The 14,347-nt window shown below is 50.0% G+C and overlaps 1 protein-coding gene across 6 annotated transcripts in view; it reads left to right on the forward strand.

Annotated features, from left to right (window-relative positions):
- Positions 1 to 14,175, forward strand: part of COG4 (component of oligomeric golgi complex 4) — a 39,861-nt gene extending 25,686 nt beyond the window's left edge. For 5 of the 6 annotated variants that reach the window (XM_074027587.1, XM_074027586.1, XM_045381587.2 and 2 more), the window contains 7 exons: positions 3,480 to 3,542; positions 10,834 to 10,950; positions 11,917 to 12,009; positions 12,568 to 12,651; positions 12,877 to 12,978; positions 13,256 to 13,384; positions 13,601 to 14,175. In XM_074027587.1, the coding sequence (XP_073883688.1) occupies positions 3,480 to 3,542; positions 10,834 to 10,950; positions 11,917 to 12,009; positions 12,568 to 12,651; positions 12,877 to 12,978; positions 13,256 to 13,384; positions 13,601 to 13,735 (723 nt within the window). In that variant the 3' untranslated portion in view covers positions 13,736 to 14,175. Of the gene's footprint in view, positions 1 to 3,479; positions 3,543 to 10,833; positions 10,951 to 11,916; positions 12,010 to 12,567; positions 12,652 to 12,876; positions 12,979 to 13,255; positions 13,385 to 13,600 lie in introns of those variants that run through there. The other variant, XR_012429135.1, reaches the window with a different exon arrangement.
- Positions 14,176 to 14,347: the final 172 nt, after the last annotated feature.

Below are 14,347 nucleotides of genomic sequence, written 5' to 3' on the forward strand. Positions count from 1 at the left end.
AAATGCTTGGTGACAGGTTTCTGGTTTTCCTGACACCAAGGATTTAAAATGTCATCACTCCCATTGCAGGGCCTATTTTTTATGTCACCTTGATTCATCTGGCTGTCAAGATGAATTCTCCAACTGTACTGACATCATGCACTGTGGGTAGGGAATAAGCCCAGTGAATCCACGCTTGCTAGGGCTGTCAGTACAGGGGAAACTTTGAAATCAATACCATTTGAACTCAAATCCATAAGTCCTCATGACAATTATTCTTGGTGCTCTTAAATGCCTTGGAAACACTTATGGCCTTCATCCTTCAGCTGTCATGACAGGACAGTTATTTGGAAACTTGTGACATTAGAGGCCTCATGTTATGGCATATTAAAGAAAGACCTTTAGGCTTATCTGTCCACATCAGAGTGGCCTAAGCAGCACTGTCAGCATCATGACTTTCAGCATTGGCTGCAGGACACTGACAAGGGAAGCACTCTGGGGAAGATGAGAGGGACTTCCTAATCACAGCCCCTGGGGTTCTGAGATCCTCCTTTTACGCTGAAATCCGGAAGCTCCTGACTCATGTCTCGAAGTCTGACTCCTCCTTACCTCACCCCTGCCTTCCTGATCATGCCCCTAGCACACCAGTTCACAAGCAGTGGGATCCCCAGGCCCTTTATTTCCTCCCACACATGGCCTCTAGATGAGTATTCTCGAACCACAGCTGTGCTCATGTGGCATTTACCTGCTTTAAAAATCCTCAGTACCAGCCCACTGTCCACAGGTCACAGGGCTAACTTTGGAGCAGAGCACCCAAGTCCCCATCAGGCTCTGCCCCTCGCAGCTCTACGTCCTGCCACTTCCCTTCACGTGTCTGTGAACTGAGTCTGCTATTTCCCAAATACCTTTTTGTGTTTTCTGCTATTCTGCACTTGCTTATATTATCCCCTTTCCAGAATATGTTCATTCACTGTCTTACTCATTCCACAAATATTTATTGAGAAACTTCTAAATTTCAGGCACTGTTCTGGGTTCTAGAGCTACACTGCCCAATATAGTAGTCACCAGCCACAGGTAGCTATTGAAATTTACATTTAAATTAAAAATCCACTTCCTGAGTTGTACTAGCTAAGCTTCAGGTGCTCAATAGCCACATATGGCTGGGGGCTACCGTACCAGACAGTGCAGTTAGAATATTTCCATCAACCAGAAAGGAAGACAGTACTGTATAGACATGCAGTGGTGAAGAAAACAGGCTAGATCCATGCAGACAAGAAATAGATAAACCGGACAATGTCAGGAAATCCTAAGGACTGTTAAGAAAATATCAAGGCCGGGCGCGGTGGCTCAAGCCTGTAATCCCAGCACTTTGGGAGGCCGAGACGGCAGATCACAAGGTCAGGAGATCAAGACCATCCTGGCTAACACGGTGAAACCCCGTCTCTACTAAAAAATACAAAAAACTAGCCGGGCGAGGTGGCGGGTGCCTGTAGTCCCAGCTACACAGGAGGCTGAGGCAGGAGAATGGCATAAACCCGGGAGGCGGAGCTTGCAGTGAGCTGAGATCCGGCCACTGCACTCCAGCCCGGGTGACAGAGCGAGACTCCGTCTCAAAAAAAAAAAGAAAATATCAAATAGGACAGTGAGCTAGAGAGAGGCTGATGGGGGTGGAGAAATGTTCTCACCTTCATCTCCTGTCAGAATTGTGTTCTACCCTTTTATGTTCAGCTCAGCTACCAACTCTGCCATGGAACCTTCCTTGAATGCCTCACACCAAAACAGTTTGTTCTTTCCTCATTGGCCAGAGCAATTAGTGCCTTAATACTTTTGCCCCATGCTACTTTTTTTTTTTTTTTTGGAGATGGAGTTTCGTTCTTGTTGCCCCAGCTGGGGTGCAATAGCGCGATCTTGGCTCACTGCAACCTCCACCTCACAGGTTCAGGCGATTCTCCTGCCTCAGCAACCCCAGTAGCTGGGATTACAGGCACCTGCCACCACGCCCGACTAATTTTTGTATTTTTAGTAGAGACGGGGTTTTGCCATGTTGGCCAGTCTGGTCTCGAACTCCTGACCTCAGGTGATCCACCCATCTCGGCCTCCCAAAGTGTGGGATTACAGGAGTGAGCCACCGTGCCCATGCTACTTTTATCATTGGTATTTCTGCACCTAGTCTGTAAGGCAGTCGTGTTATGAAAAAAGTCATCTTTGGACCAGAGTAGGGAGACCTGAATTCATTTTTTTAGTTTATTTGTTTATTATAAAGGATATTATATAGGATATAGATGAAGAGATGAAGAGGGCAAATTATGGGGGAAGGGGTATGGAGCTTCCATGCCCCCAGGTGGCCACTCCCCAGGAACCTCCACCTGTTTATCCATTTGGAAGCTCAGAGACCCAAATTCTAAGCCTGGCTCCAGCTTTGTGGCCTTGTCACTCTGAGTGTCTGTCCCTTATCCTGCTTTATTATACTTCCTGACATTATATAATGCATTTGTTTACTATCTGGCTTCCCTTCTGGAATGTCAGTTCTGTGAGGGGTGGACCATGTCTGTTCTGTTAATTACTTTCTCTCAGTGCCCAGAACCATGCCTGACACATCCAGGTGCTCAGTAAATATTTGCTGAATCAGTTGCTGTCTGACCTTGGTGAATCCTTTTACATTTTTTTTTTTTTTTTTGAGACGGAGTTTTGTTCTTGTCACCCAGGCTGGAGTGCAGTAGCGCAATCTCAGCTCACTGCAACCTACACCTCCTAAGTTCAAGCAATTCTCCTGCCTCAGTCTCTGGAGTAGCTGGGATTACAGGCGCCTGCCACCATGCCCGGCTAATTTTTTGTAGTTTTAGTAGAGACAGGGTTTCGCCATGTTGGACAGGCTAGTCTTGAACTCCTGACCTCTTGATCCACCTGCCTCGGCCTCCCAAAGTGCTGGGATTACAGGCGTGAGCCACCGCGCCTGGCCAAATCATTTTACCTTCTGAGGAGTCTTATTTCCTCCCATGTACTGGGCTTGATAATATGTGTTCTGTGGGGGTATTTGGCAGACTCCATGAGTTAAAGAATGAGACAATACCTCATAGGTGGCAGGCTCTGTGGAAGCTTTTCTTTAATGAATGTCAGGCTTTGTGTCACTGACCTGGGGCTTGACCATTTGGAGCCTCAAAACTTATCCCAGACCTGTATGCCTGAGTCATTTCTGCTCTGTAGGTAACACAGTACAAGAAGACCTGAAACCTGAGCTCACTGACTCTGAGGTCCTGATAGCTTTAGGCTCCCTGGTATCAGGCACAGAAGAAAGGGCCAGCCTGCTTCCCCATTCTGCCCAATCCAAGATCTGAGCGTCCTGCTCAGATGTAGCGGTGTGGGCTTTCACTAGCCCGAGTCTGAACTCCAGCCAGCCCTTCTCTGAGCTTCATGGAGCGCAGCTGTTAGCCAGTCTGTCATTGGAGTGGGTGGCAGGCACAGTCGGCAGGAAGTCACGTTCTTCCTTCCTCATCTCCCAGGTGACTCTGAACAACGTGGAAGTCTGCAGTGAAAACATCTCCACTCTGAAGAAGACACTGGAGGTACAAGGGAAATTGCCTATCGGTGGTCAGCAGCCACTTTTTCCCATGTTGAGAGAGAGCCCTATACACACATCATGGTGAAGATGCTTATCCTGGTGACGTTGAGCCACACTCGAGGGGATTTCTTGGTGACTGACATGATAGCAAGGCATCCTTGGACCAGAGGGAAAAGCTCAGGAGTTGGAAGATCAGAATTCAAATTAGATCTTCCAGGCAAGGCACAGTGGCTCATGCCTGTAATCCCACACTTTCGGAGGCCAAAGCGGGTGGATCACTTGAGGTCAGGAGTTTGAGACCAGCCTAGCCAACATTGCGAAACCCCATCTCTACTAAAAATACAAAAATTAGCTGGGCATGGTGGCAGACGCCTGTAATCCCAGCTACTTGGGAAGCTGAGGCAAGAGAATCGCTTGAACCCAGGAGACGGAGGTTGCAGTGAGCTGAGATCGTGCCACTGCACTCCAGCCTGGGGGACAGAACAGACTCTGTCTGAAAATAACACACACACAAATTAGATCTTCCAGCACACAGTTGGCGTGTGACCTTGGCCAAGTCTCTTAGCCCTCTGAGCCTCAGTTCTCTCATCTACGAAATAAGATACATAGCTCCATCCTGCCCTAATTTGGGTTTCTTTGCTAGCCCAATGAAAAAACAGGATCGAGGCCAAGTGGCTCATACCTATAAGCTCAACATTTTGGGAGGCCAAGGCAGGAGGATTACTTGAGGCCAGGAGTTTGAGACCAGCCTGGGCAATGTAGTGAGACTTCATCTCTACCAAAAAAAAACAAAAAAACAAAAAAAAAAAAAAACTTTTTTTAAAATCAGGATCAGGGCCGGGTGAGGTGGCTCACGCCTGTAATCCTAACACTTTGGGAGGCTGAGACAGGTGGATCATGAGGTCAGGAGTTCAAGACCAGCCTGCCCAAGATGAAACCCCATCTCTATTAAAAATACAAAAACTGAGCCAGCCGTGGTGGCAGCTGCCTGTAATCCCAGCTACTCGGGAAGCTGAGGCAGATAATTGCTTGAACCCGGGAGGCAGAGGTTACAGTGCAAGATTGCATCACTGCACTCTAGCCTGGGCGACAGAGGGAGATTCTGTCTTTAAAAAAAAAAAAAAAAAAAAACCGGGATCAAAAGCACCTTATAAAAATGACAAATCCCTGTATAAATGTAGGAGATTAAGATAAGGTTTGCCTAATCCTATACAAAGCTGGTAGCTGTTGTTTTTTAGAGGAAGGCAGCAGAGTATAGTGGAAATTGCTTGGGCTTTTAAGCCAGACACCCCAGGTTCAAATCTTCATTTGACCACTGCCCAGCTGTGTGGCCTTAGGCAAAAGTTCTGTAACCTCAGTCTCCTCATTCATAAAAGAGGATAATGACCTCTGTGCCACAGGACTGTTACGAGATGAATGTGATAACATGAACCACTTAGTACATGAGAGGCATGCAGTGGTACTTATTAGTTGTATTAACAGTTAAAAATAATAATAGCTGGGCCGGGGGGGTGACTCATGCCTGTAATCCCAGCACTTTGGGAGGCCGAGGCGGGTGGATCACCTGAGGTCAGGAAGTCGATACCAGTCTGGCCAACATGATGAAACCCTGTCTCTACTAAAAATACAAAAAAATCAGCTGGGTGTGGTGGCATGCGCCCATAATCCCAGCTATTCGGGAGGCTGACAGGAGAATCGCTTGAACCCCGGAGGTGGAGGTTGCAGTGAGCCAAGATTGCATCACTGCACTCCAGCCTGGGCGACAAGAGCGAAACTCCATCTCAAAATAACAATAGCTGGGTGGCTTGTGCCCATAGTCCCAGCTACTTGGGACCCTGAGTCAGAAGGATTGCTTGAGGCCAGGAGTTCGAGGCCAGCCTGGGCAACATAATGAGACCCCCCATCACTTAAAAAGGAAAAATAGGCTGGGCGCAGTGCCTTATGCCTATAATCCCGACACTTTGGGAGGCCAAGGCAGGTGGATCACAGGTTAGGCATTCAAGCCTGGCCAAGATGGTAAAGCCCTGTCTCTACTAAAAATACAAAATATAAAATTTAGCTGGGCATGGTGGCGAATGCCTGTAATCCTAGCTACTCAGGAGGCTGAGGCAGGAGAATTGCTTGAACCTGGCAGGCGAAGGTTGCAGCGAGCCGAGATCATGACATTGCCCTCCAGCCTAGGCAACAGAGTAAGACTCCGTCTCAAAAAAAAAAAAAAAAAAAAAAGTTAAAATAGTAAAAATCAATTTAAATTTAACAAAATAAAAATAACAGCATGGAGAGATCACTTTGTGAACTACTAGAAAATGAGGGGCCCATTTCTTCCCCACTCCCAAACTCAGCCTCTGGGAAAGAAGTGAGGCCAGGGCCCTGCCTCCACAGTGAACACTTGTGCAAAGGAGGATGCTTTGCAGCAGAGACAAAGGGCTCGGTGCACAACCTGGTGTGAAGTGTGGGCCTTATGCTGGCACACTGAGGAGGAGGCTGGAGCCAGCACACAGAGGAGAGAGGGGTGGCTCAGAGAGAACAGTCAGGTGGCTGTTTATAGTACTGTAAACTGGATTACGTTAGGAATTTACCCCCCAAAAAAGCCTTAAAATGGGGGATGGAATAAAATAAGGTGGCATAGGCCGGACGCAGTGGCTCACATCTGTAATCCCAACACTTTGGGAGGCCAAGGCAGGCGGATCACCTGAGGTCAGGAGTTTGAGACTGGCCTGGCCAACATGGAGAAACCCGCTCTCTACTAAAAATACAAAATTAGCCAGGTGTAGGGGCTCATGCCTGTAATCCCAGCTACTCAGGAGGCTGAGGCAGGAGAATCGCTTGAACCCGGGAGGCAGAGGTGGTGGTGAGCCAAGATCATGCCATTGCACTCCAGCCTGGGCAAGAGCAAAACTCCATCTCAAAAATAAAAATAAATACGGTGGCATAATGTACCGATAATATAGTATCTGTCACATCGTATGTGTTCAACAAGTTGGCTGTCATCGTTGGGTTTTTTTTTGGTTGTTTTTGTTTTTGTTTTTGTTTTTGTTTGAGACGGAGTCTTGCTCTGCAGCCCAGGCTGGAGTGCAGTGGCGCGATCTTGGCTCACCGCAGGCTCTGCCTCCCAGGTTCACTCCATTCTCCTGCCTCAGCCTCCTGAGTAGCTGGGACTACAGGCTCCCGCCAGAGCGTCTGGCTAATTTTTTGTATTTTTAGTAGAGACAGGGTTTCACCATGTTCGCCAGGATGGTCTTGATCTCCTGACCTTGTGATCCATCCGCCTCGGCCTCCCAAAGTGCTGGGATTACAGGCATGAGCCACCGCGCCCGGCCCATTGTTGGTTTTTTTTTTTTTTTTTTTTTTGAGACAGAGTCTCACTCTGTTGCCCAGGCCAGAGTGCAGTGGCACGATCTCAGCTCACTGCAACTTCTGCAATTCTCCTGCCTCAGCCTCTGGAGTAGCTGGGATTATAGGCACCTGCCACCATGACCAGCTAATTTTTGTATTTTTAGTACAGATGGGGTTTTGCCATGTTGGCCAGGCTGGTCTCAAACTCCTGGCCTCAAGTGATCCACCCGCCTTGGCATCCCAAAGTGCTGGGATTACAGGCATGAACCACCTCTCCTGGCCTTGTCTTTATTTTATTTTATTTTATTTTATTTTATTTTTTTTTTTTTTTTTTGAGACGGAGTCTCGCTCTGTCACCCAGGCTGGAGTGCAGTGGCCGGATCTCAGCTCACTGCAAGCTCCGCCTCCCGGGTTCACGCCATTCTCCTGCCTCAGCCTCCCGAGTAGCTGGGACTACAGGCGCCCGCCACCTCACCCGGCTAGTTTTTTGTATTTTTTAGTAGAGACGGGGTTTCACCGTGTTAACCAGGATGGTCTCGATCTCCCGACCTCGTGATCCGCCCGTCTCGGACTCCCAAAGTGCTGGGATTACAGGCTTGAGCCACCGCGCCCGGCCTATTTTATTTTATTTTATTTACTTATTTATTTTGAGACCAATTCTCGCTGTTGCCCAGACTGTAGTGCAGTGGCATGATCTCGGCTCACTGCAACTTCCACGATTCTCCTGCCTCAGCTTCCTGAGTTGCTGGGATTACAGGCACCTGCCACCATGCCCGGCTGATTTTTGTATTTTTAATAGAGATGAGGTTTCACCATGCTGTCCAGGCTGGTCTCAAATTCCCAACCTCAGGCAATGCGTCCGCCTCAGCCTCCCATAGTGCTGGGATTGCAGGCATGAGCCACCATGCCTGGCCTTTTTTTTTTTTTTTTTGAGATGAAGTTTCGCTCTTGTTGCCCAGGCTGGAGTGTAGTGGCACAGTCTTGGCTTACTGCAACCTCCACCTCCCGGGTTCAAGCAATTCTCCTGCTTCAGCCTCCCAAGTAGCTAGGACTACTGGCGCACACCACCATGCCCAGCTAATTTTTGTATTTTTAGTAGAGACAGGGTTTCACCATTTTGGCCAGGATGGTCTCGATCTCCTGACCTCATGATCTGCCTGCCTCGGCCTCCCAAAGTGCTGGGATTACAGGCATGAGCCACCACGCCCAGCCAACATCATTGTTTTTAAGTCATGGCACTTTAGACTATTTGTGACCTTATCCTTAACATGAGTCTGTTGGGTTTTGGAAGTAAAATTTGGGGAAATATTAGAAATTCATACGTGAGCTTATGACTTTCATAGAATTAGCCAAGTAAAAGAGCTGAAAAACCTATTCCCATAAATCCCAGCCATCCTTAGATTTGCATCTCACAGATGTTCTTTCTTAGCCCCATCAGCAGCCCTTTGAGATAGGCAGATCAGGTGGCATGACGTTCAGCTTACAGGGGAGGTTACAAGACTACTCGAAGGCAGTAAGTGTCAGGAATACTGTGGGAGTGAAGGGCCTCTGTCTGCTAGAAGAGTCCCTCTGAGTTCTTCCACTCTGCTTCCTCTCTGGAGCCAAAACAGCATGAACTTTCTAAGGAGGCTACAAGAAATGTGGCAGCTCCTGGCAACCTAAAACACAAGTTTCAAGCAGTTCCCCCTAGAGAGTACTACACCTACACTGTAGTGTGGTGATTAGAAACAGGCATTCTGGCCGGGCGCAGTGGCTCAAGCCTGTAATCCCAGCACTTTGGGAGGCCAAGACGGGCGGATCACAAGGTCAGGAGATCGAGACCATCCTGGCTAACACGGTGAAACCCCGTCTCTGCTAAGAAATACAAAAAACTAGCCGGGCGCGGTGGCGGGTGCCTGTAGTCCCAACTACTCGGGAGGCTGAGGCAGGAGAATGGCGTGAACCCGGGAGGCGGAGCTTGCAGTAAGCTGAGATCCGGCCACTGCACTCCAGCCTGGGCGGCAGAGCCAGACTCTGTCTCAAAAAAAAAAAAGAAAAAAAAAAAAGAAACAGGCATTCTGGGCTGGACACGGTGGTTCACGCCTGTAATCCCAGCACTTTGGGAGGCTCAGGCGGGCTGGCCAACGTGGTGAAATCCCGTCTCTACAAAAATACAGTGATTAGCTGGGCATGATAGTGGGTGCCCGTAATTCCAGCTACTCTGGAAGCTGAGGTGAGAGAATCACTTCAACCTGGGAGACAGAGGTTGCTGTGAGCCAAGATCATGCCATTGCACTCCAGCCTGGGTGACAGAGCGAGACTGTCTCAAAAAAACAAAACAAGACAAAACAAAAACAGGATTTTTGGAGTCAGAATACCTGGTCTAGAGTCCCAGCTCCATGATTTATCTACGTTAAAAGACGGGTCTCTGCTGGGCGCAGTGGCTCACACCTGTAAATCTAGCACTTTGGGAGGCCAAGGCAGGTGGATCACCTGAGGTCAGGAGTTCGAGACCAGCCTGGCCAACATAGTGAAACTCCATCTCTATTAAAAATACAAAAATTAGTTGGGTATGGTGGCGCACACCTGTAATCCCAGCTACTCGGGAGGCTGAGGCATGAGAATCACTTGAACCCGGGAGGCAGAGGTTGCAGTAAGCCGAGATCATGCCACTGCACTCCAGCCTGAGCGACAAAGTGAGACTGTGTCTCAAAAAAAAAAAAGAGAGAGAGACAGGGTCTCGCTTTGTTGCCCAGGCTGGTCTTGAACTCCTGGGCTCCAGCGATCCTCCTACCATGGCCTCACAAAGTCCTAGGATTACAATAGTGAGCCACCGCGCTCAGCCTTTCATGACTTATTGCCATGACTTTGAATAAATTATTAACTTCTATGCCTCAGTTTCCTCATCTGTACAATGGGGATAATTTTACCTACTTCATAAAGGAGATACTTTTTTTTCTGAAGGTCAGAGTAACTTAAGTAGTTGTGGGGGTTTTTTGGTTTTCATTTTGTTTGGTTTTTAAGCAGAATAGGTACTTTGGTCTCACTCTGTTGCCCCGGCTGGAGTGCAGTGGCACAGTTATAGCTCTCTGCAGCCTTGAACCCTTGGGCTCAAGGGATCCTCTCACCTCAGCCTCCTTAGTAGCTGGGGATGCAGGGGTGCAACACTACATCCAACTAATTCTTTAATTTTCTGTGGAGACGGCTTCTCACTATGTTTCCCTGCTGTTCTTAAACTCTGGCCTCAAGTGGTCCTTGCACCTTGGCCTCCCAAAGTGCTAGAATTACTGGCATGAGCCACCTCGCCCAGCCTGGTACTGTAATAAAAGCAAAATGCTTAGAACAAAGCCCGGTATACAGTAAGCCCTTAAACATTAGCTATGATCTTGACCATCTCCCTTTGGTAGCCAGACCAAAATATTTAAGAAGCAGAACTGGCTTTTGTGGTTTTTTGGTAAATTTAAATAAAATTTAAAGAGAAGTAAATAAATATAAAAGTGGGAAAAAAGAAAAAGGAGGAACTATAGCAATAATAGCTAGTGTCTCCTGTGCCAGGCACTGAGCTAGGCACGTTGTGCTTCATCTCATACATGAGGAGCAGGAATTGGTGTTCCCATTTTATAGACAGGAAAACTGAAGCTCAGAAACTTTAAATCATTTGCCCAAGGTCACTCAACTAATACATGACTGAGCCAGGACTTGAACGTAGGAATGTCTGACTCTAAAGATAGGAAAAACTTTGTGGTATTCTGTTTCTTATTCACTTCCCCAACACTGGTACCCCCATATTACAGAGGGGGAAGTGGGAGCCAAGTGGATAGCCACCAGGATAGAATCGAGGTTTTCTGAAACAGAAAAGACTCTTGACGGGCCATAGCTACACCCAGAGAAGGCTGGAGGAGTAGAAGTGGCTGGTGCCTCTCCTCACACTCCCATGGCCCACGCATGCTTGGTGGTCTTACAGCAGTGTTCTCCCCTAGAGTGATTGCACCAAGCTCTTCAGCCAGGGCATTGGAGGGGAGCAGGCCCAGGCCAAGTTTGACAGCTGCCTTTCTGACTTGGCCGCCGTGTCCAACAAATTCCGAGACCTCTTGCAGGTAAGCCCCAGGTTCAACTGCTGACTGAATCCTGTGTCTGTATGTTGCTCTGAGAAGATTGTTAGCTGGCTCATCGTGTGCAAGGAAGCCAGGAGGACGGGTGAGGGAGCAGCAAGCAAGCCCTGACGCCTGGAGTTGTGCAGGTCCCTTGAGACTAAAGGCCCTGTTGGTTTTTCAGCAGTGAAGTTGTCACACTGACAAGCCACCCTCTGGTCCTCTAGACTTTCCACTTGGCCCCACAATGACAAGAACCCTCAGAAGATGCTCAGAGGAAGCGGAGTCACATGGTTGTTCTGACCTGTGGCCCTAGCCACAGGTGCTGCCTAGCACCCGGCATTCTGAAATCTCTCGTGAGAGTCTATCAGAATAGTCTCAAGGCCTCATTGTTACCCTGGACCTGAATCATCTGAGATCTGGAAAGGGGCATGTTCCTGGCTCCTCCTTTCATTAGCACTAGCTCTGTTATAACCTCCAACAGGGCCTGCAGAAAGCCTCAGGGCTGGAAGAGCACCCTGCAGTCAAGAGATGGGAAGGAGAGAGGGAAGGGGTGGGGAGAGGAGAGAGGGAAGGGGTGGGGAGATGAGAGAGGGAAGGGGTGGGGAGACGAGAGAGGGAAGGGGTGGGGAGAGGAGAGAGGGAAGGGGTGGGGAGAGGAGAGAGGGAAGGGGTGGGGAGAGGAGAGAGGGAAGGGATGGGGAGGGAAAGGGAAGGGATGGGGAGAAGAGAGGGAAGGGATGGGGAGAAGAGAGGGAAGGGATGGGGAGAAGAGAGAGGGAAGGGATGGGGAGAAGAGAGGGAAGGGATGGGGAGAAGAGAGGGAAGGGATGGGGAGAAGAGAGGGAAGGGATGAGGAGAGGAGAGACGGAAGGGATGGGGAGGGAACGAGAAGGGAGGGATGGGGAGAAGAGAGAGGGAAGGGATGAGGTGTGCCTTCTGTGTTACATGTCTCCACCTTGTCTTGTGCAGGAAGGGCTGACGGAGCTCAACAGCACAGCCATCAAGCCACAGGTGCAGCCTTGGATCAATAGCTTTTTCTCCGTCTCCCACAACATCGAGGAGGTTAGCCTGGCCACAGGCAGCCATCAAGCCCCAATGACGCCTCGCCCCTAGCCCCAGCTGGAGGGAGCGGAGCCATCTAAACAGACTAGACCTTCCATGCTTCCCAGCCCACTTCCCCCACCCTCACCCTTGAAGACTAGGTTCCTCCCGGGAAACAGTTTCTCCCTAGTCAGAAGGGCTCAGAAAGACATGGAGTTTGCCTTGACCTAACTTATTCCCTTGTATTGGAGCTCTTTTTGCCCCACCTATGATAGACTTAGAAGCGTTTTTTTCCTCCTGGCCTAGTGATTTCATTCCTGTAGAACATGAGATCCAAGAAGGAATAAAATGCCAAGAACTTTACCATATTATGTGGGCCTCTGCTACAGCCCTGGGCTGTTTGCTGGTCAGTTTCTGCCAGCCTGGGTGTCTGAGCTGGTTTTAAACTAGATGAGTCAAGGCACAGGAAAGAAAGAACGTTTTACATTATTTTCTTAGAGAGATAGAGGTGGGTGGCAGTGAATGGTACTTCTTAGAAAGAGGCCCATGGTGACCACCAGTCCTGCTTCCTGACAACAGGAAGAATTCAATGACTATGAAGCCAATGACCCTTGGGTACAACAGTTCATCCTTAACCTGGAGCAGCAAATGGCGGAGTTCAAGGTGCGTAGGGGCCCTAGGGATCCACTTAGGGAATTACCCACCTCTGCCCAAACCAGCAGCCTGCAGGGTCTCATCACATTCCTTCTGGGAACCCCGGAAGCCCTTCCAACCCTAACCTGTAGAAACACTGCCCCGTGGCCTCACCTAACCATCCTCGCCACCTAAGACTCCAGCGTAGAGGCAGAGGAGTTAGGTGGGGCTCTGATGTCAACCCTCTGTGTGCAGGCCAGCCTGTCCCCGGTCATCTACGACAGCCTAACCGGCCTCATGACCAGCCTTGTTGCCGTTGAGTTGGAGAAAGTGGTGCTGAAATCCACCTTTAACCGGGTAAGGTAAAGGGGTCATGGGTCTGCAGCTCGCGTTTCTCCTCTGAGGAAGACAAGCCGTGCCACCACCCCAGGACTTGCATCCCCTCTGTCTGCTGCCCACAGGCCCTGCATGTCTGGGTCCAGTTCTGCCCTGACTTCTGAAGCCGTAGAGCAAACTGGAGCCACAGGGCACCACCTGAGGCCTGGCCAGCCTTGCCACCCAGCTCTGGGGGCAGTTGGAGGCCAGTTCTGCTTGGCCAGGCCTAAGTAGTTACTGGGCTTGGGTTCTTCTGCAGCTGGGCGGTCTGCAGTTTGACAAAGAGCTGAGGTCACTCATTGCCTACCTTACCACGGTGACCACCTGGACCATCCGAGACAAGTTTGCCCGGCTCTCCCAGATGGCCACCATCCTCAATCTGGAGCGGGTAGGTGGCTCGCCCTTGGCCCAGCCACGGAGGGGTGACTGAAAGAGGCAAAGATGGATCCCCGCCACTTCCCTCTAAACCATGTCTCTGCCAGCAGCCAGCCCTACAGGACACCTTCCCCTTCCCAGGTGCCCCTGCTCTGCCCCTGGTAGAGGCCAGAGCCCTCTTTCAGAATAGCCCCACCTTGCTGACTGGTCTCTATGTCTTTCCCCACAGGTGACCGAGATCCTCGATTACTGGGGACCCAACTCCGGCCCATTGACGTGGCGCCTCACCCCTGCTGAAGTGCGCCAGGTGCTGGCCCTGCGCATAGACTTCCGCAGTGAAGATATCAAGAGGCTGCGCCTGTAGCTGCCTGGGTGAACACACCTGGCTCATCACACTTCCGGGCCTGTTCCCGAAGGGGCCCCAGCCAAGGAGCTGAGCGAGACTGTCTGACCTGGGGGAGATCTGACAGCCCAGACCTTTCTACAGCTGGCAGCAGAGAAACAAGGTCTGGACCCCCTCCATGCTCTGCCCTCAGGCCTGGCCAGGTGATGCTCTGGGGGCAGCATCTCCCCACCAAGAGAAGCGGGTTCCTAATGAGGTAGGAAAGCCACGGCAGGCAGTGGGCAGCCCAGGCCAGCTTTCTGCGTGGATGGTCAGTCTCTTGCCCTCAAACACTACAGCAAACAAGCTACCCTGCCAGCCCTAGACAACTTGGGTACATCTGGGGACCTAGCAATTAGGCTTGACTTCGAGGAAAGGCTGTGATGTTTATGATCCCTGAATAAAGCTACCCCTTGGAGAGATGCCAGTGTGCTGTTTCCACGGAGGGCCAGATGCTATGGGGCAGGGCAGGTCTACCAGTTGCACTGAAATAGGAAGGCAAAACCCAAGACCTCAGCTTCCTCCCACACGCAGTGCAGCACACAGCTATGTCCGGGACCCACATGATGGCAGGAGCCCCCATCCAGTCCCAGA

This window comes from Macaca fascicularis, chromosome 20 (assembly GCF_037993035.2).
Source record: "Macaca fascicularis isolate 582-1 chromosome 20, T2T-MFA8v1.1".
Taxonomy (NCBI): Eukaryota; Metazoa; Chordata; class Mammalia; order Primates; family Cercopithecidae; genus Macaca; species Macaca fascicularis.